This window comes from Odocoileus virginianus, chromosome 4, assembly GCF_023699985.2.
Source record: "Odocoileus virginianus isolate 20LAN1187 ecotype Illinois chromosome 4, Ovbor_1.2, whole genome shotgun sequence".
NCBI lineage: Eukaryota > Metazoa > Chordata > Mammalia > Artiodactyla > Cervidae > Odocoileus > Odocoileus virginianus.
The window spans coordinates 10281406-10305884 of record NC_069677.1 but is presented as its reverse complement, the minus strand read 5'-3'; the positions used below and the strand labels follow the sequence as shown (position 1 = coordinate 10305884).

Below are 24479 nucleotides of genomic sequence, written 5' to 3'. Positions count from 1 at the left end.
ATCAGAACTGAAATGGTTTAAGCAACATGGGGGATGGGAGGATGAAATGGCAAAATTTTAAGCAGGCAAAGATTAGAAACCATCTGTCATACCGTTTCAGAGTAAGTAAGTGCCTCATGCTCCTGCCAAAACATTTTCCACAGCTGTGAAACCAAAAATTCCTTTAATGAGAAACAAGGACTTTTGTTCTTATTGGCAACATAGCTCTTTAAAATGAAAATATTAACTAAATTTTCTACTGAATTTAACAGCTTTCAAAGCACTTTCAAATGCATCGTTTCATTGGGTCTTCATGACCACCCTAGAATATCTACTACCCAGGAAAGTAGATATTCCCTGTTTACCAATAAGGAAGCTGGGACTCTAAGATCTTAATGACTTTCCCAGGATCACACAGTAAGAGGCTGAGCAGGAATTTTTAAAATAAGCACTTTTTTGAGATATAATTCACATACTAAAAAATTCTCCTTAAAAAGGTCATAAAATTATAATTCAGTAGCTTCTAGCATATTCACAAAATTCTGCAACTATCACCACTAATTCCAGAACATTGTCATCATCCCCAAAAGAAACCTTACACCTATTAGCAGTCACTCCTCATTCCCGGTTCCTCTCATCTGCTAGCAACCTCAGATCTATTTCCTGTTTCTATGAATTTGCCTGTTCTGGGCCTTTTGTGTAAGTGGTATAATATAAAAAATGGCCTTTTGAAATAGGCTTCTTTCACTTAACATATCTCAAGGTTTGTTCATCTTGTACCATAAAACAGCACTTCATTCCTTCATCTGTGACCAAATAATATTCCATCATGTAGATTTACTACATTTGGTTTCTTCCTTCATCAGTTGATGGACATCTGGGTAATTTCCACTTTCAGGCTATTAATGTTGCTCTGAACATTTGCATATGAAGTTTTATATGGACTTAAGTTTTCAGTTCTCTTGGGTATATACCTAAGAGTATAAAAGAGTGGGTTCAGTCAGAGTTCAGATTACCCTCCAAAGGAAGTGTTTTCTCAGAAAAAAATGCCAGACTCTGCTCCACGAGCACAGCTGAGAGGCACCTCTGCTTGGCACATGAAGTTCAAGGTCTTCACCACTCAGCCTAGAGCCCAAGTGGGTTGTAAGCCTCTGTCCCTGCTACAGTCCTTCTATGTGGTCCCTTCTTTCCCTCTGCTGAATAGGAAATGGACTTGGTAAGGCAGAGGGAGATTTGGAACGGAAAAGATATACAGCTTCCCTACATGCATACTTAGCCCAAAGCCCAAGATTCAGGGATAAGCAGGGCACTTTCTTGGTGTCAAGAACTGTGAAGGGTCTGAGATTTGGTTTTACGCTTGTTTCTCTTTCACAGATGCTAGCAGAAGTTACCAGACTCTTGGTTCAGAGACAAGAGACTTTATTACTCATGGCATAGCAAGCACTACAAGCATCAGCATATTTGTTTTGGTTTGCCAAAGTCTCATGGGGGCAACCTGATGGGCCCACATGGGACCACATGTAATAAGTTTGGGTCACAGCTGAGGAACACTGGACCAAGGGCCTGACACTTGCTGGCCTTAAACACTGTAGCACGTGAGCCAGTGTTCTCCACATTGGGAATGAGCAGTCATATCACGGTCACACTGTGTGCCCTCACCTACCTAGCTGTCTATGTTACTCTCTGAAAGAGTGGGTGGCTAAGCCTTGCATCCGGCACGCTCAGTCAGAATGTGCAGGTATGCTCAGGGTCACCCAGGAAAAGCCACGCCCAGAACCCAGGCCTCTGGGTGCTTTTCCACCAGCTTCCTCTGCTTGTAGGGGTTTCCGTGGGACATGGCAAGCTTGAAAATCAGCCTACCAGGAGGCATTAAGGTAGGTGGGGTGAGAGAAACAGGTCCACCACTTTGCTTTTCTGGGTCTGCCAACTTCTTTGGGTTGCTTAGGAGATGAAGAGGACGTGGTGGCCAAGGCCAGTTGTATCAGATTTGGTAGACCCAACCATTTAATTACCAAAACTGCAGTGGGTCTTTGTGGACATACAGTGTGTGTGGTTGAAGGAAATATAGGGAGGGTTAGGAGAGGGAAATGGCAGACCCATGGGCATCCTGCTGAACAAACTCAGTTCATGTGACCAGGGTGCCACCCTCTTCTCACAGGTTGTTCTGCCCCTTTACACATGCCCATCCCCTTCTTCCAGATACCAGGCTCTCCCTGAGCCTTCAGATCCACAGCTCCCTGCTTTGTCCCAGAAACCCTCTGACCCTCCTCGGAAAGTTCTGCCATGACTCTTTCACTGCTGCCTCCTGCCGCTCCCTGAATGTAACTCTAAGGGGCCCAGCGTTCACACAGTTGGTACATGGGCTTTTCCTCTGCTTCCATGTTGGGGTGAAGGTAGCATCTTTCCTTTCATCCTTCCTTTCTCACCTGTGAGCTCCTCAGGCGGACCCCTCCTGGCCCCCTGCAGAATCTAACTGTCGTTGGCCTGGAAGCAGAGATTGGAGGCTCACACACAGGGAGGGGGGTCAGGAAAGCTTTCAGGGTTCTGCTGGTGACAGACAAAGAGGGGGAGAGCCTTCACAGCCTCCTCTGCGGCGGTGTGTGGAGTCCATTGAATTCTGTTCCGTCTCTCTCTCCCTCCCTCCCTCTGCCCCTGGGACAGCTCTTCCCGGCCCCGCTGCAGACCCTCTCCAGGAAGATCGTGCGGTCCAAGATGAACAGCACCCTGGTGGGGGTGTTCACCATCACCCTCGTGTTCCTGTCAGCTTTTGTCAACATGGTGGGTGGCTCCACCTCCCCAGCACCTCCCCAGCCCATTGGGGCCCTGAACCCCATAAGCATGCACTGGGAGGAGACTTCCCTCAGGCCCTGGGGTTCTCCCTCCCTGGAAATTCTTATTTGGGTCTCACCTCAGGCCTGGAATCAGATTTAGCTCCTAAAGCCTCTCACACAGCATTTAGTCCTCACTCTCAAGGCCAGAGGACCAGAGGCTCTCGGAAGTACACCCCCCACAGGGAGGTTTATGAGCCTTGCCCTGGGTAGTTGGGCAAGTCTTGCCTGTTCCTCGGCCTCTTCCACGCTCATCCCCTGCCCTGGTCAGGGTCAGACTGCACCCAAAACCGGGAGCATGTGCTGCCTGTGGAGATGGGCTGCTCTGGCCTGGCCCCCATGGGCTGAGCCTCTCCTCCCCGCCCCCAGTTCACGTGCAACTCCAAGGACCTGTTTGGCTGCCTGGGGGACGAGCACAACATCAGTGCCAGTCAGGTCAACGCATGCCATGTGGTGGAGTCGGCCGTCAACTACAGTCTGGGTGATGAGCAGGGCTTCTGCGGCAGCTCCTGGCCCAACTGCAACTTCCCCGAGGTACTGGGCAGGGTGGGGCAGGATACAGATGGGGACCCGCCACCAGCCCCTCTCCACCCTCAACTACTCTGACGGACAGTCAGGGGCCCTCGGGCTCACTGCCATTCCAGAAACCTCCTTCCCCCGAAATCTGTCTCACTCTATGTGCCAGACACCAGTGAGCAAGGCCAACCTCCCTGTATAATATTACCAACAATAATAGCATAGCTATTGCTTATAGGGTGCTTACCATGTACCAAATACAGTGCTAAGAACTTCACATTTACTCATTTAGTCCTCAGGGCAACCTTGTGACAAAGATGCTATTATTAGCTCCTTTATACAGATGAAATTGAGGCACAGAGAGGTTAAGTAATGTGCCTAAGGTCACACAGCAAGTGGCAGAGCCAGAGCTCCCACCCAGGTCACCTGACCTAAGAATTTTTGCTTTTAACCTGAAGGCAGAGCTGTTTCTGTACCCTCAGCCTCAGCAGCATACCCCAGTGCTGCCCTGGGTGGCCTGCCTGATCCCTTTGCTGTAGGTCAGAGAGTGGAGGGGAGCGAAAGAAACTATCCCAAACCAGTACTACCACCTGGCCCACCCATTCAAAGTATAGTTCAGTAGCTTTTAGTGTATCACTGGGTTGGGTTCTCCTACTAACTCACTAGCGCCTCCCTGGTGGCTCAGATGGTAAAGCATCTGCCTGCAATGCAGGTAGACCTGGGTTCAATCCCAGGGTCGGGAAAATCCCCTGGAGAAGGGAATGGCAACCCACTCCAGTATTCTTGCCTGGAGAATTCCAGAATTCCATGAACTGAGGAGCCTGGGGGCTATAGTCCACAGGGTCCCAAAGAGTTGGACGCGACTGAGCGACTAACACACAGTATATTCACAACTTGTGCAGCCGTTATTATAATGGGATTCTACAGCATTTTTGTCACCCCAGAATGAAATCGTGTACCTACAGATCATTGGATTTAAAAATTCGGTGTCGAGAACCCTTATTGAGCAGCATGCTGAGTGCTCCGCCACCCTGCTGGGCCTCCTCAGGGAGCCATTCTGCAGAGAGCAGCAGGATCAGGCTTCCAGCCCAGCACATCTTCTCCCAGCACTGGTCACTCCCACAACCCGACTCTCTACCAGGGCGCCCATGAAATCTAAGATGATGGTGGTTTTTGCCCTTTTCTGGGGAGAAAGCCCATGCTTTCATCCAACTCCCAAAGGGCCCATGACTCATAAGAAGTCTCCAGGATGGCAGTGAGGGCCCCCAGGGACTCTCACAGTGCTGGCCACCTTCCCCACCCCAGGGAAGGGGACTGATCTACCTCCCCTGTATGGATGGGATGAGGGAGACTCAGTGAGAAGTGGGGCGCCCCCTCACAGTGTCACCTGGACTGCCTGTCCCTGGGCCCCACGATGCGCTCACTCTGCCCTGGAAGCCATGCTCCAGTGCCTGCCCTTGGCTCTCCACCTCTCTTCCCTCTCACATCTGGCTGACAGCCTCTAGGAGATGCTGCCTGAGGGCTGTTGGCTGGAAGCCGAGGCCGTTTTTGGTCTTGCACGTGTCCTTTGGCGGCTGCTCCACGGGCGAGCAGGGGAACAAAGTGATGGCAGGGCCTGTTCTGGTTCCGTGTTTGTGGGAGACGGTTGATTACAGCCCTCAGCTCTCACCAGCCTGACCCGTTTTGGGCCCTCAGATCCCAGGACTCACCAGCTGCAGACCACTCAGGCTGACCCCACCCCACAAGTGTTGTTCTGATTCAGCAGTTCAGCAACTCCTCCGAGACCTGGATGGACCTCAGTATTAAGCTCTGGCCTTGTCTGGGCCCAGGGTCTGAATGGGCCTCCAGGCTGGTGCTGTGTTCCCCTCCCCACCCACCGAGGACACAATTATTATCCTTGAGGCTGATGTGTCTACTCCTTCCTCTGCCCCTTTCCTGCTGGTGAGCTGAAGCAGGTCCCTCCCTCTTCCAGTCACCAGGGGCTACCCTCACTTCCAGCCACCAATACTTGGCCTCCATCCCAAGGCAGTGGCAGTAGTGGGTCTTTTTGCCTGGCGCAGAAATAGTGATGCTAAATTTAAAAGAAAGAGCAAAATAATAGATGCTGACTGTCTTGGATTAATATCAGGGGACAACAGAACAGAAACTGACCTCTGAGATGGCCTGGTTTGGCCCCTCAGACGATTGTCCGAGGCTCCGAAACTGAGGCTCTGAGATCAGGAGGGATTCCCCCCAAAGTACAGGGAGGCACAGTCCCTCATCTGAAACCTTTCAGATCAGATATATTTTGGACTGTGAAACTCTTCAGAGTTAAAAGGTTACCTCACACCTCGGTGCAATCTGGGCAGCACCTGATAATGAAACACAGAAACATTTCTGCAGCAAAATGTATGAATAGTCACAGGAAGCAGGACAAAGGTGGTACTTCACATCATGTCAGTAGATCAGTTTGGCCACCAAATAAAGCAGTTCAGATGTTGCCACCACATCAGTTATGAAAACACTTTCAGTTTTTAGGACTTTGGATTTAAAGTTGTCGATCCAGGGCTGGGGCCTACACTCTCATAGTTATGGAAGGCACCACACACTGTGGCAGGGGGCTTCATATCATTTTTAATCATCACAGTAAGCCCAAGAGAGAAAAGGTTTTGAATGCAGGGAAACAAGCTTAGGGGCTTTCCTGGTGGCTCAGACGGTAAAGAATCTGCCTGCAATGCAGGAGACCTGGGTTAGGTCCCTAGGTAGGGAAGATCCCCTGGAGAAGGAAAAGGCTACCTACTCCAGTATTTTGGCCTGACTGTATAGTCCATGAGGTCGCAAAGAGTCGGACACAACTGAGCGACTTTCACTTTCAACAAGCTTAGAGAGGTTGAATAAATGGCCAAAGTCACACGAACAGTCCATAATGAATCAGGGCTGAAACTCAGGTTTGCCTGAGCTGGAAGACCTGCTCTAACCACTAAGCATCACTGCTGGAACTGGTGGTATTTATCCTGCCAGCCCCATCTCCTGGTTTCTACCCACGGCCATTCACATCGCAGTACAAGTTTGCATCAGCAGAAACATCCCCAGACTCGGTTTCACCTGAGATCAACTCAGACTGGAGAGAGGCTGGGGGGCGGGGCCAGGACCGGTTGGGCCTGGGGCGCTAAAGCTGCCTTCCTCTCTCCAGTACTTCACCTACAGTGTGCTGCTCAGCCTGCTGGCCTGCTCCGTGTTCCTGCAGATCAGCTGCATCGGGAAGCTGGTGCTCATGCTGGCCATCGAGCTCATCTACGTGCTCGTCGTTGAGGTGCCCGGTGTCACGCTCTTTGACAATGCCGACTTACTGGTCACAGCCAACGCCATGTAGGTGGCACCCACCTCGGACCCCAAACGGGGTCTGGAGCATTGCAGAGAGACAGGAAAAACGGAAGACTGGGGTCCTGGGCCGCAGGGGGCTTCCAGGGGAGTATCCTTTTGCTCCCAGCTCTGACCACCTAGGCAAAAACAGTTCAGTGTCTTTTTTCTTTCCCTCTATCCCTCTCCCAGTGATGAGGGTGGCCTCAGGGCTACTAGGTCCCCTGTCCTTCTGCCTCCAGACTCTTACTCAGTCCTGACTTCAGGCTTCAGTGATTTGTTCCTCATCTGTCCCAGGCAGCCTTTGATGGGCTATTTTCACCTCACTGCCTTGCAGCCTCAGGCCCAGAGGGGTCAAGGTCCAACAGAGCTGGAAAGCAAGGTGTGTGGGAGCAAAGGAACAGCCTCGTTGTTTGTGGGCATTTGTCCTGCCTTAAGCTAGACACGTGGACATACTTTATCCCTTTCATCCTCATGGCAACTCAGCAAAGTAGAGAGGGTCTCCCTGGACAGTTGGGTAGTTTGTGCACTGTTCAAAGGCTCCTGACTGTGATGGTGAGCAGTTAAGTCCCACAGCCAAGAGGTGGCACGAATGAGGATTGTGCCCCGGGCATTCTAGCTGGCAGTCCGTCTGGTCAAATAGTGACAGATGTCAGATTTCCCAGGGAGGTGGCTCTTTGAGGGGAAAGAGCTCTGATTTGGGGTCAAATTGAGTTTGAATCTCAGCTTCAGACACACATTTGGCTATTTTTCCTGAATCTCTCATTATTTTTTCCCAGTAGAGTGCGAATAATAATGCCTATAGCAGCAATATGCATGTAAAGTGCCTGATACGTAGTACCCTTTTCTTCCCATTACCATCTCTGTCCTCCCTACCCCAACACATACACATCAGGAAGTGCAAAACATGTGAGCTGACAGGTCTGTGTTCCCTGAGAAAATGCAGCACTGTGCTTTCTCTGAGTTAGAGGAACAGATTCATTCATCCATCTATCCAATCACTCAAAAATATTTACAGAGCACCTACCCTGTTCCAGGCACCAAGCTTGGCAGCGGAGGTACAGTCAGGGATAACATCGGCCATTCCAGTGTCAGAAATGATGTTACCTTCTTGTGCAGAGAGTGTCACCTGAGAAAATGAAGATGTAGTGAAGGATCTAAGGCAGATGCAAGGAAGAACTTCCCAGCGGCTGTGCAGGGCTGTGGGCAGATGACAGGGAGACTGTAGCATGGGGAGCCATGCAGGTTACAGTCTTGTGGGGACGGGAGAAGGAGGAAGTCGACCCTTCTACCCAAGGATGGGGCAAGAGCGGAACTCTGCCTGTCTTTCTCTCCTGTCCTGCCCCTCCCCCCAAGCCCCACCCAGAGAGTGGAGGTCCCTTCTGGGTTGAGAAACCCTGGCATGGCTCTAGGGCAGCACTGTTTACTAGAAAAATCATGCAAGCCACAGATGTAATTTTAAATTTTCTAGTAGCTATATTAAAAAGCAAAACATGCAATTAATTTTAATAATATATTTGTTTAACCAATATGTTCAGAATATTATTTTCACATGCAGTCAGTTCTAAATTATTAATGAAGTATTTGATATCTTTCCGCACTAATTCTTCAAAACCTGGTATCTATTTTACACTGATAGCACATCTCAACCTGTACTAGCCACATTTTAAGCTCAGTAGCCACATATGGCTAGTGGCTACTGTACTGGACAGTACAAATGTAGTGTTTCTCCTCTGGGTGGCAGCAACGGGCTGGGGTGGGAGAAAAGGGTCCCAGGAAAGGACCGGTGATGTGTGGTCCTGGTGACCAGATGCTAATAGGGACCAGGCTTTCTGCAAACCTCCTATCCTGAAAGTGTCCTTGGACTGGGGAGAGGGATGCTGGGGGGATGGCAAAGGAGCAGCAGTTGTGGGGGCAGAAGTATGAGGCATGGGGACGCAGAGCTGGGTGTAAAGGGTGAAGAGGGGCAGTGGCCGCAGAGAGGCCTGGAGGCTGTGAGGCGGGAGCAGCTCTGAACAGCCCTCTCCACTCCTGTTCACAGAGACTTCAACAACAACGGGACCTCCCAGTGGTGAGTTGAAGCTCTTTGTCTGAATTCTCTACCAGCCCAGCAGAGAAAACAGCGGTGCACAGGTGGGAGGGGGCCTTGGTGGCAAGGTGGGTGATGGAGGAGGTCCTCCCCTCTCTAAGTGCCAATGGGGCCTCCCTGGATAGGTACCGTTCTTTTACTATCTCCATCACCCCAAGATGATTTACAGACTCGGGACCAAGATTATCAGGACTCAGAGGCCATTCCACAGGCCTCCAGCTCTCCCTGGGGGCATATGTGAGACCCCAGGCAAAGGAGAACATGTGCCCCAGAGGGGAGGAGCAGAGGCCAGGCCTGCAGGGTTGGTTGGTTAGGTCTTGCCTCCGGGCCACTGCTGCACAGGGAGTATGCAGCCTTCAAGGTTTGGGCTCTTTGCTGGGACAGGAGAAGGGTTTGGGACAGCTGTTTTTTATTAGGAGTATTAGTAATGTCAACAGAAATATAATCAGACAATAATTGCTACCAGTTTTGGAGTTCCTACTGTTTCTCAGATACTATACTGGAGTTTGCATACAGTATCTGTAATTCTCGCCACAATCTTGAAATGTGGGTATTGTTATCCCATTCTACAGATTAGGAAACTAAGATTCAGAGAGGTTAAGAGATTTGCCCAAGGTTGACCAGAGACAGTCAGTATGGCCTGCCTGCCTCCCTTGTTACAACCCCTGTCTTGTCAACTGAGAGAGACCTGGGATGTATACATTGCCTTGTATGATGGCCCGGTTCATCCCCTGCTGTAACCAGAGGGAAGCTCCCCGGTGATGGGGGGTAGTGAACCTCAGGGGAGGAGTAACATTTGCTGAGCTGCAGGGCAAGCAGGGGCTGCGACGGGGCTGTCCACCAGGAAGACGGCACACCTCAGGCAAAGTTAGAGAAGGAGGAGGGAGCTGGAGTGGGAAGAAGACAAACAGGCCTGAGTGGCCCTCGGAGCCTGGCATGAAGCATGGGGCCTCTGCCTCCTGCCTGCAGCCCTGAGCACCCGACCAAGGTGGCGCTGAAGGTGGTGACGCCCATCATCATCTCCGTCTTCGTTCTGGCCCTGTACCTGCACGCCCAGCAGGTGGAGTCCACCGCCCGCCTCGACTTCCTCTGGAAACTTCAGGTGGGTGGCCAGGGGCTGGGGCAGGGGACGGGAGGAGGTACCCAGACTTCTGGGCACTTTCTGGGCTGGGCTGGGCCTGGGTTCTGCACTGACGAGGTGTCCTGCTCAGGCCTCGCCCCAATTGCCTGGTACTTTGTGTCCCGGTGAGTCTGCCTCCTGCTCTCTAGGGCCAAGAGGCAAAACCGCAGAGCTCCAAGCAAACCCACCTGCAACAGTGCCCAGTGCTGGGACCCTGATGGACAGGCAGGAGGAGAGGAGGGGAGCAGGGGGTGTGCGGTTCTGGGGCCTCAGAGGCCTGAGTGCAGGAGCTGGCACCAGAGGCATCTGAGCAGGGCTCGATGTGACCAGAACTGGACTTGAAGCCTCCTCCAGGGGAAGACAGCTGGAAGGGGCATCAAAGATCATTGACAGGATGTCCAGCCAGGTGGCTATGCCCTGGCCTTGATGAGCAGTGGCCCAGGCAGGGGCAAAGGTGCTGGGTGCTGGGTGCCCTGGTGGAGCTGAAATCCAGCCAGCACTCTGCTGTCCAGGCTCTGTGCCCTGCATGCTGACTGTGTCCACCTGGAGGAGGGGGTGATGTGGGCCATGCACAGCATACTCCAGGTGCTAGCAGCAGCCCCTGTGTGGCCCCTTACTACCTGCTGGACCACCTCAAAAGGTGCAGGAGAGGGTGCCTAGGACCTTTGAGAAAGCCTGGCTTTAGGTAGGAGTAGGGGTGGGGCTCAGACCTGTTGCTCCCACTCAGCTGCTTGTAAGGCATAGCTTAGCCTGGCCTCTTTGCCTCCTTTGGCCTGACCCCTGTGTGTAGACCACTTCTCCAGCTCATCTGTAGCTTGCTTAGGTTTCCTCCATCCTCAGCTTCCTAGTAATGTCGAGATTGAAGTCTTTGGGCCAGGGCAGGAAGCCTTGATTTTCACTGGCTGCTGAGTGAAAGTGGAGGCATCTAGCTGCACCTGCTATTGGGAGTTTTGTGTGAGGGCTTGCTGAGGTCCCCACTGAGGTCTCCCGTGAGAATGCCCTGAGGCTGGGGAAGCATGTTTTCCTGCAGAACGCCCCCCTAGGCCCTAGGTCGGGAGGGGCCTCAGGGGTACCCACTGTAAGGCTGCATCTTCTCTTCTCAGGGAGTGGCCTCCCAGCCTCCTCCCCGCTGGTTCGCGCCCCTCTTCTTGGGGAAGCTCCCAGGAGGCCCCCAGCTCTCCCCTGGGGGCTGACCAGACTCTGTGGAGCCTGAAGTCAATTTCCCTCCATTCCTCTGCTCGCCCCCTCCCACCTCCCCCATGAGCCCTCCAGAAGCCCCTCCCAAGGTAGTTGCTGCTGTGTGACTCAGTTGTATTGCAAAGACCCTGAGAAAGGGGTGGAAGCCAGGGACGGGGAGCCTGCCACTCCGCTTCTTATGACTGACTACCCCTTCACCCCCTACCCCCGGACCCTGTCCAACTTGTGAAAGTACAGGTTCAAACAGAGGCTCCCACCAGGTTTCATCTGCTTTTATGGCATTAAGTTGTAAAAAAGTTATTTTAAACTTACAGAAAAGTTAAAAGAACAGTGTAAAGAACTCCACCAGTCCCTTCATCAGATTCCCCAATCATTTTTCTGCATTTGCTCCATCACCCTCTCTTTTCTGACACCCCCTCAGTTCCCCACTGTCTACCTCCCCAACCAAAGCAAAGACACTCTCTGCATTATTCCCATGCAAACCCCCAGACAGAAAATCAACACTGTCCACCCATAATACATCCACTCACAGAACCATTCTGTTTTGGTCAACTGTCCCAGTTCTGGCCCAGGACTCCATCCAAGGTACCCTGTGCATTTAGTCATTATGTTTCCTGTCTTTGTCTCTCAGTTTGTCAGTCTTAAAGAGGTCCTTGTTCTGTGGCCCTCAGTCCGGGGCCCTTGATATTTCCTGTGTCCAGCCTCGGGCCCCGCCTTCTGGGAGGAAAACCGTGGAAGTGACACTCATGAGGCACTTCTCAGAGCATCACCTTCAGGATTCCTCTGTGTTGGCCTGTCCCACCCCTGGCGACGTTAACTTTGATCACCCTCTCAAGTGGGCATCTGCCAGATTTCTCCACCATCAGGTCCCCATCTTCCCTTTTGTAGAAAGATGCTCTGGCATTACACCAATATTCTGATTCTCAGCAAACCTCACACAGCAGTCTCAGCAATCCATCACTGACTCTTGCCTGCTGGGTTGTGATGACCTATGTCTGTCATTCCTTCTGCATTTGCTTTTTTTTAAAATTAATTAATTTATTTGGCTGCATTGGGTCTTAGCTGTGTCACACAAGATCTTTCGTTGTAGTTGTGGTGTATGGACTTAGTTGCTCCACAGCATGTGGGATCTTACTTCGTTCCAGGAGTTGAACCCGTGTCCCCTGCCATTGCAAGGTGGATTCTTAACCACTGGACCACCAGGGAAGTCCCCCTTCTACATTTGTTAATCGACATCCTCCTTTAAGGCAGAGCTTTCCTTGTGTCTGTTAGTTACTCAGTCATGTCCAACTCTTTGCAACCCCATGGACTGTAGCCCACCAGGCTTCTCTGTCCATGGAATTGTCCAGGCAAGAATACTGGAGTGGGTTGCCATTTCCTTCTCCAGGGGATTTTCCTGATCCAGGGATCCAACCCAGGTGTCCTGTGTTGCAAGGGGACTCTTTACCATCTGAGCCACCAGGGAAGCCCAGAGCTTTCCTTATCTTCCTCTTATTTACTTCATTCACTTATCTACATCAGCCTACACTCATAGATTCCTATCAGATTTAGTGGGGCTTATACTCTGCTCCTCTCATTAGTTATTTTAATGTTTCATGTGTCCTGGCTTTGGTCAGTGTGTCTTCAGGTTGGCCTCCATGTTCTTTGACACGTCTCCATCATTCTTTGAGCATTTTTTTTTACTTTCTGGCACAAGATGATGTCTGGGGCTCATCATGTACTTTCCCTTCAAAGCGCCCCAATTGTTCTTCATGGAGAATGGTGTTTAGAAACCCAGATCAGGGCACCCAGTGTGCACACTGTTCTAGGTTCCCTCTGTGGACAAAGCTAGGAAATGTATGTAAGTATATAGGAAATACACACATATACACCTACATATGAATGGATACTACTGCAGTAACTGTCAGTTGATATTTAAAACCATGAGTTGGTAGCAGTACCCCCATTCCCAATGCAATACCTCAGGCTTCTTTCTAGCCTTCCTCCTTCCATGCATGCAAATATTATCACTGGCAGTAAGAACTTCCCCTTCTATTTCTTTCACATATTTACTCATTTGTTCAATGGAACTGACCTCCCCATCACCCCAGCCCCCTTCTCTGCCCCACCATGCCCTCCTCACCTCACGGCCCTGCTTCCTTGCTGGATACACCACATGTGGCACTCCTTCCTCTGATCACATCCTTCCTCTGATCACGTCCTTCCTCTGATCACATCCTTCCTCAAGCACAAGCACTCTGTACAAGGTTGGGAAGGAAGGGAAAATTGAAAAGGAAGTGGCTATCCACTCCCCATTTTGAAAACATGCACATGTATGTGAGTGTGGGGGTGAGTGTGTCTCTACCTGCCAGGTGTGTCAGCCTGTCTCTACTGAAGCATCTCATGATGCTCCCACATCCTTCCATCTCCCATCGTCCTCCAGGGCTTTGGGGAGGGGTAAATAATAACCTGAACATGGGTTATTCAGGATGGGATGGGTTGGGTTCTTGGGATGGATGAGTGATGGTCTGTTGCCCCACCCCCAGTCTCGCCTAGCAGCCTATTTAGCTGTTGGATCTATGGTCATGGTGGGGGTGTAGTGCTGACAGGGAGGTGGGGAGCCTGGGGTCCCTAGCTTCCCTGAAGCACCTGCAAAAAACACACACCTGCATGGCCCCCTCCACTGGGCGTTGGTTCTCAGGAAAGCCCATTCTTGTCTCCTCCCACAGCCTTGACCTTATTAGGACCAGCAAGCACCTGTGAACCCCTGAGCCATCCTGCCTGAGCAGAGCCCAGCCCTAGAAGCAGCTGGCTGTGCTGACAACTGCCCACATGTCTTGGGCAGAGTTCCCAGAGGTGGCAGGTGCACCTGACCAGCGCCTCTGTGTTTGGCTTCTGTTCCCAGCAGCAGCTGTGCTCCCAGCGTCCCCACCCCCAGCCTCCACTGCCTGACACTCTGGGCAGATGCTCTCTGGGAAAGCATTCCTGCCACCTGTGGGCTGATCAGAGGAGCTGAGGTGCTCCTGGGTCCCCAGGCGTGTGGTCTGTGTAGGTGGTAGGGGCAGGAGTAGGGGCAGCCTGGTGTATCTTCAAAGCATCTGGGGCCCCTCTGCAGGGACAGCAGGGAGGAGAGGGACTCCCACACCAGCCTTCTCCCTCTGGAACACCTGTTCCAGAGCAGGAGCAGGGGGCCCTTATTTATGGGAGTTGTTTAGTTGCAAGGTCGTGTCTGTTTTTGTGACCCCATAGACTGTAGCCCACCAGGTTCCTCTGTCCATGGGATTTTTCAGGCCAGAATACTGGAGTGGGTTGCCATTCCCTTCTCCAGGTGATCTTCCTGACCCAGGGATAGAACCTGCACCTCATGTATTGCAGGATTCTTTACCACTGAGCCACCAGGGAAGCCCAATTTAGGGGAGGGGGGTGGTCAAAGTGTCCCACCCCACAGGAGCCACCTGGCAGGAAGACAGCACATGCCTGCTGGACCCCCCTGGCATCTGAGGGTCCAGGAACTTCCTTGGGTGTGACCCACCCATCCCAAGAATAAGGTGGGTCCTCTCACCTCATCCCTCAGCTTTCTCCTTTCCCCCTGAAGCCAGACCTGCAGCCTTGATGGGTGTAGCAGCTCCTTCTTCATGAGCAGCCACTGCCCACCTGGAGACCTGGGGCCCTGAGAAATAGTCCTGGCCATTTTGGAGGTTCTAGCTGCAGTGAATAGAAAGGCCTCCATGTTTAGTTAAGGAAGGCCCAAGAAAGCTGGCTAGATCTTTTAAACTGCTAGTGATGCTTGGCCTGCTTGTCTGCCTGCCTTACCTACACTGTTGGTTGCCCCCATTCAAGGGACCATTCTGTTAGCCATTGAGGGGAGGAAGCAAGAAGACTCCCCCTTCTGGACCCTGTGCCCCTTGAACACTCTGGTCAGCTGGCTCCTTGCACACCGACGTGCAGGACTACCTCCGTGCTTCAGCTTGTGGGCCACTGTTGGCCTCCTGACTGAAGGTTTTGCACTGTCCCTCTATCCTGGATGGTGAGTTCATCCCAGGCCCAGGACCCAAGCTTGGGGACATCAGTGATGTCCCTGTCCTGCCCAGGTGGCACCTCGGGGCACCTGCACCCTCTGGTCCTGGGGTAGGTCAGCTCTCGGGGAACCAGGGAGACCAAGCAGGGCTCTGAGCAGGTTTCCCTGCATTCAGTCTGCTAAAGTGGTTTTCATAAAATTGCTTTTCTGTGTGTGTTTCCTCATACGAAGAGGAAAATGGACAATCAAGGAGCACTTGGGTGGCTAGAGGTCCGTGGGGGTTTGGATTTGAACCATCCTTTTATCCTCCTGCCTCCTTTTCATCTGGGGCAGACAGGATCCGTCCAGCTTCTCCTCTGGGACCTGTTTTCACTCAGGGTTCTTCCTTCAGGATCAACGCTCTCATAGGTGTCGCTTTCCAAGAGGCAGGCAGGTGCTCGCTTCGGCAGCACATATACCAAGAGGCGGGTGGGAAGAGTTAGCCACTTACAGAGCTCTCTTTTCTGATGGTCAAAGTAATAGATACTCTTGATAGAAAACCTGGAAGTAGAGACAGCAGTGAGGATGCAAAGCTGGCACTTGGTGAAATCTTGGACCCATGTAGGCATGTAGGAGGGCTGCACTGCCTTTTTCTAAGCAGCCTGCTGCTTGCCCTCCCTCTGACCGGGCCCTCTGTCCCAGGCCACAGAGGAGAAGGAGGAGATGGAGGAGCTGCAGGCCTACAACCGGCGACTGCTGCACAATATTCTACCCAAGGACGTGGCAGCACACTTCCTGGCCCGCGAACGGCGCAACGACGAGCTCTACTATCAGTCGTGCGAGTGCGTGGCCGTCATGTTCGCCTCCATCGCCAACTTCTCCGAGTTCTACGTGGAACTGGAGGCCAACAACGAGGGTGTCGAGTGCCTGCGGCTGCTCAACGAGATCATCGCAGACTTTGACGAGGTGCAGCTGGGCCCTGACACCCCCCCCTTTCCCATCACCAGTGTGAGCGGAGACGTCAGGAGCCCTGACTGTGTCCCAGGCACTGCCATAGGCACCTGCGTGTATTTCTTCCCCATCACCATGTCACAATGGGGAGGCCCAGACTCACGGACATTAGTGTCTTGCCTTGGGTCACTGCCTGTAAGCGGCAGAGCTGGGGTTTCAGGCTCAGCTGCCCCATCAAGGCCCCACCTGGCTGACTCGCCAACCACCCCCATCACCTGCCCTTCCTCTTGTGCCATCTCGGGTTGGGCAGGGCCTCAGGCTGGGGCTCAGTGTTTGAGAGAGTCCAAGGGAGGAGGGATTCCCAGGCTAAAGGAGGAGGTGGGACCAAGTTGCAAAGCCTTGAACAGCAGAAGCAGAAGCAAAGACATTTTCTTTGTTGAGTACCTAGTGTGTGCCAGACCCTGAGGAATACTGTGCCCAGTAGAGCAGTCTCGGTGCTGGGAGTGTGAGCAGGACAAACCCAGCAGGAATACAGGGGCCGGGGCATGGAGCACAAACCCTAGTGAGATGGCAGAGCTGGGACCAGGCAGTGTCAGAGCAGCCCCCAAGACTCCCGGGCATTGTGGTTACTGGAGTTGGCTGAAATGGATATGGACAGGCTTCCAGCAGATCCTGGAGATAGGAGAAGAGTGGCCTGCTGGACAACAATGAGGAGGTTTCCCTGGGAGGGCTGGGGCCCTTAGCCAGCAAAGGGAAGGGCAGCTGCCAATCCATATTATGGGAAAGAGCCCCAGAGGTGACTCGTGACCTGGCCCCAGGGGCTCTTGTATGTGGCTGGGCTCATAGCCCACAGCCCCTAGACAGCCAGCGGGTGACTGCCAGAGGAGGCCTGACTGTTGGGGAGCAGCGAGGCTTTACACTGAGTTGGTGACAGAGATGGGCCCCTCTGTGTGAACAAGGGAGCCACGAGGGGCTGTGCTGCTACACTCCCCTGCAGACCTCAGTACCCAACTTTGGGGTGACCGAGGTTTGGCCTCCTTCTTCCCAGATCATTAGTGAGGACCGGTTCAGGCAGCTGGAAAAGATCAAGACCATTGGCAGCACCTACATGGCCGCCTCGGGACTCAATGACTCCACCTACGACAAGGTGGGCAAGACCCACATCAAAGCCCTGGCCGACTTTGCCATGAAGTTGATGGACCAAATGAAGTACATCAACGAGCACTCTTTCAACAACTTCCAGATGAAGATCGGTGAGCCTGGCTCAGAGTGCTGAGGGCTTGTAGGGGCTCCCCAACCCCCCTCCCATCCTGCTTCCATGAGCCAGTCCAAGGAGGCTGATGTTATAGTATGTCCCTGCCCAAGGGGTGGGGGATGGTACCCATCACACAGCAGAGTTCTTCTGGGGCCTAGAGGTGCCTCCTCTGCATGGTGGTGAGCATGGGATACCATTTTTCTCAGTTCCTGCCTTTTCTACTCACTATGCCCACCAGAGAGGCTCTGTAGGGGATGCTGTGTGCCAAGGGCACACACAGGGCACCCCATGGGAGAGGCTGGAACTCAGAGGTTATTGCTGAGTTCTAAGTGGTTTTTGTGTGTGTGTGAGCAAGATCTAGGTGCTATGAAGGTCCTTCTAATCTACACAAACTGGGGAAAGAAATGGTGAGGATGTGGAGATAAGTTGAGTCCATGTATCTTCCTTGGAGTCCTTCTTTGTCAAATGCTTTGGCCCTTGTTGGGTGGCTTTGAGGAGCTTCGTAGATGCTGTGGTATCTGGGGGGCAGGGCTGCTGCAGGAGAGAGGGGGAAGTTTTGAGCAGAAGCCCTGGGCCAGTTTCAAAACAGGCAGAGCTATATTCTACTTGTTTAGAAAACCTTTGAACCAAAACCCTATATAATTTTCTTCAATTTTTGTATTTATTATTTTATTTCTTAATTGAAGTATAGTTGATTTACAATATAATATTAGTTGTGGGTATACAGCATAGTGATTATACTCCAAGTAAAGTTATAAAATATTGGCTATATTTCCTGTGCTATACATCTTCTTTGTATTCCTTTTGTTGTTTATTACCCTAGTCTTCTAGTCTTCTATTCTACAGAAGAGCTGCAAGAATAGTGCAGGGAAAACCCATGTACATCAGCACACTTGCCTATTTGCTCCGCCACTGCATCCACTAAATGATCTGAGAAACACAACTCTGTGTTGCTTGATAAGGTTCAAGGTGTCTCAGTGGCTCGTTTTGTCCTTATCTTGTCAAGGATACCCAGGCTTTCAGAATAAGAGTTACTTTTTCAAAAGAAACAGCTTTGTCGAGCACTGCTCTCTGCCTCTTGAGGATGGTGGAGATAAAGAATGCTTTCCGAAAGAGCAGTCCTTTGTCAAAATTTTAATGTATTATCAGCTCCCTCCCAGAAATGTCTCAGGCCAAAAATGATTCAGATTTCAAATTTTTAAAAAAGGAACAGTGATTCACCAGCAAAGATACTGGTATTTCAGTTCTCAAAATTAGCACGTTAAACTGAAATATGGATTCTTAAAAGTCAATATTGTGATCATGAAGGTCCTCAGGAGATCTTTTGTTCTGGCCTGAGTGCTGGGAACTGTCTTTCCCTGAGGAGCTGGCCATGCGGGCTAGTGGGTACATGCCTGCAGACTGGGCCAGGTTTTCATTTTGCATCAGGTGCTCTAAAGCCAGACCAGAGCCAGCTGGGGGGTGGCTTTAACTGATGAGCCATTTGTGCTTCTGTGTAAACATCACCTCTGGTTTCCCATGATGTTGCCATCCTTGTTTTTCTTCCACTCCACCTCCCCACCTCCACTGATCTGCACTTCTCTCCTGGCATGTATGTTTCTGTGAGCTGCCCCAGCTCCTGCGCTGGACCAGGACTGGGGACTGAGTGGCAGGCAGACAAGGAGCTGGGCAGGCAGCTGGGAGCCTCATGTGGTAGATCCTGCCCTACAGACGCAGGGATGTCTTCCCTGGGGAGCATGGCTGTCACCAGTGAGGGTGACGGCCCAGCCTGGGAATAGCACGTGGGGTAAAAAGCTACCTGTGGCTTGATGGACCCAAAGAGGAGGTTGGTGGAGGGAAGGGTTTGAGAACTGATGACATCTCTGATTTAGTGAGTGGTCGAGGAGGGTGTGTGAGAGCTTCTGCTGTATTTGTGGTCACACGCTAAGAAATAGTTAAGCCACAATTAGGCTTAATGAGGCCCATCATGAGAGACAGTTTATGTAATAGGAGGCAGTGCCCTGGGCCTTGGAGATGGGGCAGGAAATATCCAGAGAATGCTGGTTGAGGCAGATGTGTCTGGGAAGGACTTTGCTGGGAGAGGAGAAAGGGCATTTGAGGTAGAGACCAGCACAGCAGAGGCTTGGGGCAGGGCTGCTCAGTGCTGTCTTGGGCAGGACTAGGAAGGCAGACAGACTGGAGCAGAAGTGGAGGAGAAAGACGGAGAGGGAGAGTTCACATGGATGCAGCAGATTACTTCCCGGCGTCAGTCACTGCAGCATCACTGCCCTGGTGCAGAAACCTGGGGGTGAATTACTTGGAGAGAGGAGACACTGGGCAGGGAAGTGAGTTAGGAGGCAGGTTCTGAGAACAAGAGTGATGGCACCCCTGGAACAGAGGAGCGAGGTTAGTCTGGTATGCTGAATCTGAATTAAAAGTGGAAACTTAAATGCCACCGGGAGAGGGGTGATTAAAGAAAGGCAACCAGAATATGCAAAAGGTCACCAGATGCTTAAAGAGGGCAGTCTAGCGGTGGATTTGCAGGAGCTGAGTGCTGCCTGGGTGACAAGGACACAGGAGTAGCGACTATGTGATTGGGTTCCTGTGGTCTCGAGTCAGGAAGTGTGCAATAGAATCAGAGCAGTGGCAGGTGTTCAGGGTAGGTACAGCCTCAAGCCAGAAGGACCCTGGATATCTTCAGGCCAAGAGTCAGGGAGAGAATCTGCCAAGAATAGGGGGAGGAATAATATCGAGGGCAGGCAGGAAAGAGTTGGTCTGAACCCTGATGAGAATTCTGACTTCTGTCCCCTGCAGGGCTCAATATTGGCCCCGTGGTGGCGGGCGTGATCGGAGCCCGCAAGCCTCAGTATGACATCTGGGGCAATACGGTGAACGTGGCTAGCCGCATGGACAGCACCGGTGTGCCCGACCGCATCCAGGTGAGTGCAGGGGCGTCCACCTCCATGTCCACTGGGGGACCTCTGTGTGCTGCTAAGCCTTCTTCCAGCAGGCTGCTCACAGTTCCTACTCGGAATTTCTGCAGCCACATTTGAGGCAGATGGGGTGGTTGGTGGTGATGCAGTGGAAACTTGGAGAACACAATTGTGTTTCAGGCCGTCAGTACCTTGGACAGATCTTCTAGCCTGCGCAAAGCCCTCTACTGGCCACAGGAGGAATTGTTGGGAATGGCACAGCCAGCTGCCCATGCCAAGCCAGGAGTGCTAATGCCACACTCCAGGCACACAGAGCAGACACAAGGCAGGCACTTTAGGGAGCAGGATTTGCTAAATGGAGCCCAGAGCACTCAGGGCCTGGTTCTGAAAACGAGACAAGGCCACTGGTCCCTGGATGGTGCCCCCACCAGTCTTAACAGCCAAGGAGCCTGGCCAGAGACCTGGAGACTTTCTCGTCTCTTCATCCTGTGCAGGCTGGTTGGTGCTCTTCAGCTGCTTTTCTTTGTTTTTCTCAGGCCTTGCTTGATCTGACACAGAGAGGCCCTGAACCGTGGAACCTTGGGTAGCCTTCCTGGTCTCGGTTTTCCCAACTGCAAACTGGGCCATTTTAAAGGTCCTAGTTCACACTGACACTGCATAACCATCCACTAACTTCACTCCCTTGTGGGGCCTCTGAACAAAGGGACTGACCCCAGCACAGCCCGGGCTGGCCTATGGGTGTTGCCTGAGGGGCCTGGCCAGATGGCCTCCTCTCACCTCCATCCTGGGAGGGGGGGTGTGGTGGGGGGAAGAGAGTGGGACAGAAAGGTGGGAGTGGGGGTCCTGAGGAGAGATGGAGAGAGAGGAGGAGTGTTTACAGAGCTTCAACCCCACCCCCCGCACACACACATACGCAGATGTGAGGGACTCAGTCAGTAACCGACAGCAGGGCACCTACCTTTACATAGCGCTTACCTTTCACAGAATGTGCTGCCCCTTCCTCCCTGACTGGACAGCAGGTGTGGATGCGGGCCCTGGAAGGGGCACTGGCCATACTCAGAAATGGCTCTTGGATTACCCTGTGGTGAAGCTTTAGTCTTACTGCTCCTCCTGTCACCTCTGCTTGGCCCTTTGCCCTGCAGTAGTGTCCTGTCGCTACTGACACTGCCTGTGAGTCCTCCTCTTTGTTCCAAAAGCCAAAGCAGAGGTGGGCAGCACAATCTGAAGTGAATCTGGGCTCTAGCATTTACCAGTTGTGTGACTTCAGGCAAGTGGCATAGGTTTTCCAAGCCTGAGATCATAGTTCTCACCTCATAGGAAGATGAAATGAAATCAGCAGTGGTTCTCAAACTGTCTGTGGTGGAAAACCATTTTCTAGAACCTTCTGAAAGTTCTGGAGTGAGGCTTTAGTAAAACACTTGGGCACGGATTGTGGAGAGTGGGAGGGCTGTGAGCTCCTGAGAGTTCCCCTCGGCTTCTGCAGTTCTCTCATTGTGGAGGAAGGATAGGCAGTGCGTGGCCACAGGCGCGTTGAGGGGCTGGCCACCCTACCTGGCCGCGAGTGGGTGCTGCCTCCTTCTGGGTTCTGAGGCCCTTCCTTGGAGGAGCTGCCCCACAGTGGGGCTGCTACCCACCCTTCGGAGTCAGGGGCAGTCAGGTCATGGCTGGCCTGTCCTCTCTCCTCCTTTGCCTCTTAGGTCACCACAGACATGTACCAGGTGCTGGCCGCCAACACGTACCAGCTGGAGTGCCGGGGTGTGGTCAAGGTCAAGGGCAAAGGCGAGATGATGACCTACTTCCTCAACGGAGGGCCCCCGCCCAGTTAGCAGCCACCGCGGACGCCAGGCAGCCTGGCCTCCAGAGACACGGAGGAAGCCTCGCTCCAGCCCGCGAGGCCGCCCTGAGATTTCCCACTTTGACTCCAGAAGCAGCCTCTGCCTTTGCGGGCGGGAGGGCTGGCGGTCTCCGTCTAAGGCCCGGGGTGCCAGCGTCCTGCGAGCACCAAGCTGACCAAAGATGTCTCCCTTTGTTGAAGGCGCCGCCACATGGGGTCGGAACCTCGAGTTTTCTGACTGAAGGGAGCTGCCGCGCGCGGAGAGGAGCGGCAGGAGGGATCGGGCTCTGCAGGGCAGGCCGCCTGGGCGCAGGGCCGCGGAGCTCGGCCTCCGGCGGGCGGGAGGCGGCGCCACTCTGGCCCGGGCCTGGGGCTGCTTTTCTATGTGAGCCTTTACACTTCAGACCGAGGCAGCGGCTCTGCAGGCCTCGGCAGGAGTGCTAGCTTTTGGATGGACCGTGGCCTTCAACGCGGGCCCCTCCCACAATCCACAGCCGGTGCCCCTGGAGGGGGCAGAACTAACTGCGAGGGGGAGGCCAGAGGACTCGGAGCAAGGAGTGGTGGTTCTGAGAAAAAAAGAAAATATTTATTAAATAAAACAAAACACGTTTCTGTGCCCTTCTTTAGACTATGCTAGTTGTATGCGTGTAAGAGACCCACAAGCAAACCAGGATGCCACTGGGGAGGGAGGGCAGGGATCCCAACTTGTCTTTTTGTATTTTTTATTTTGTATTATTGAAAACCTTGGAGATCTAACAAATATACCAAATTCTATATTTTGTAAATTCTCTATATTAGAAAACAGCTGTGCACAGCAGGGCGTTCGTGCTCATTTGTACTGTATGTATGTTGATGTATGTACTAGAGTGTGTGTGCGTGTGTATGTATGTGTGTGTTTATGCTGTGGAACTGGTCTCATTCAGGACACCTGTTTCCCTCAACTCAGATTTTCCCAGGTCCAACCATAGCAGTGAGCGTGTCCTTTTGGGGTACTATATGTAGGAAGATGCATGCACACGTTACCCCATCTTTCTCCCTGTCTCTCTCTCTCTCACACACACACACACAAACGTGTCACCTCTCTTAAGTAAAATGCAAACAGAATATAAAGAAAACAAAAGCCTCTTTCCCATCTCAGGCCGAGCTGGAGTCAAGGGAAGCAGCTTCAACCCATGGCAGACAGCCGGGCCTCCTTCCACCCTTCTGCTCTCAGAGATGTCAGCTTTTGCTTTGGGCAGAGAGGCACCCTGAGAGCTCAGCTGGTGTGGGGGTGTGGGGAAGGCTGGGCTGCCTGGCTTCCTATGCTGGCCAAGGTGCAGGCATCTCTCTCTGGAGCTGATCCCTCAGGCAAGGAAAGGATGGTGTCTTTGCTCTCCATCTACAAACCAGACAGAGGAAAGAGTGGAGGCCAATCCATGGGCCAAAGCCAGCAGAAACTTCGTTTTGTCTGATTTCATTTCGGGGGTGGGAGCAGTCAAATATACCAAGAAAAATTGCTATTTTTTATGTCCTATGAGGGAGGAATTTGGAAAATGATATACTGTCATACAGACCTTATTCAAACAGAATCCTTGGGTCCTGTGCCCAGATCTCTTCACTCTGTCTCAGGGCAGCATTATTCTCGCCTCCCATGTGAGCTTGAAGGAGGTGAGGAGGCAGCTATATGCCAGCTGCAAAATGTTACTTTGACACCCCCCTGCACCACCTCTCAGTGGACACTAGCCCCGCCCTCCCCTTTCTACACACCACCTCCCACTCCAATCAAACACAATTCTGAGAAGCAAAGCTTATGGGCCTAACACTGGCAGCCTTAGTCTATCTGTGCTTTTGCTGCTCCATCCTCTGAATTCTGCATCACCCCTCTTGCATCTGTCACAAGGGGCTGGCATTCTCCATGGTGTTGTATTCGAGTCCCTGACCTCTCCATACGGCCCGCCAGTGGTGCTGGGTTTTCATTTGGCTCCCAACCTGAGTAATGTGTGTGCTGGTTTCTCCATTGTTTCCCCTGTTGGTCATGGCCTCCCTGGCCTTGTGGGGCCCTCCCACCCATCCCGGCAGTGACTGGTGACCACGTGCAGTGCTAGCTCTTCATTCCCTCCAAGGGGTGTGCACTCTTTTTATCCCTGCTCTTGCAAAAATGAATACAATTATGATTTCCCATGGAAATGGAAAAGTCTATTTAAATAATTTAACTATTAAACACTTTCACTGGTAATGTGTCTTGGTCTAATTTGCGTCTTGGGTGGTGGGCCTGGTTCCAGTGGGAAGAACAGTGCTCTCACTGCAGGACAGGTCCTGCAGAGGGCACCTCAGAGGGCAGAGAGCGCCCCTGAGTGGGGACAGTGCCCTGCTGAGGTGAGAATGTTGGCCAAAGACTGCAGTCGTTGTGGCAGCAGGTAGGAGAACACTGGTGACCTTGGACGTGCCAGGGTGCAGGAGGCCATGGGATGGAGAGATAAGCAGAGGGACCAAGGGAACAAGCA

At 52.4% G+C, this 24479-nt stretch overlaps 1 protein-coding gene across 1 annotated transcript in view; it reads left to right on the top strand.

Annotated features, from left to right (window-relative positions):
- Positions 1-24211, top strand: part of ADCY5 (adenylate cyclase 5) — a 156467-nt gene extending 132256 nt beyond the window's left edge. Inside the window, exons 13-21 of the mRNA XM_070466074.1 lie at positions 2641-2757; positions 3177-3341; positions 6496-6671; positions 8704-8733; positions 9721-9853; positions 15747-16010; positions 17044-17248; positions 20044-20168; positions 21860-24211. Coding sequence (XP_070322175.1) covers positions 2641-2757; positions 3177-3341; positions 6496-6671; positions 8704-8733; positions 9721-9853; positions 15747-16010; positions 17044-17248; positions 20044-20168; positions 21860-21988 — 1344 coding nt within the window. The 3' untranslated portion in view covers positions 21989-24211. The remainder of the gene's footprint in view (positions 1-2640; positions 2758-3176; positions 3342-6495; positions 6672-8703; positions 8734-9720; positions 9854-15746; positions 16011-17043; positions 17249-20043; positions 20169-21859) is intronic.
- Positions 24212-24479: the final 268 nt, after the last annotated feature.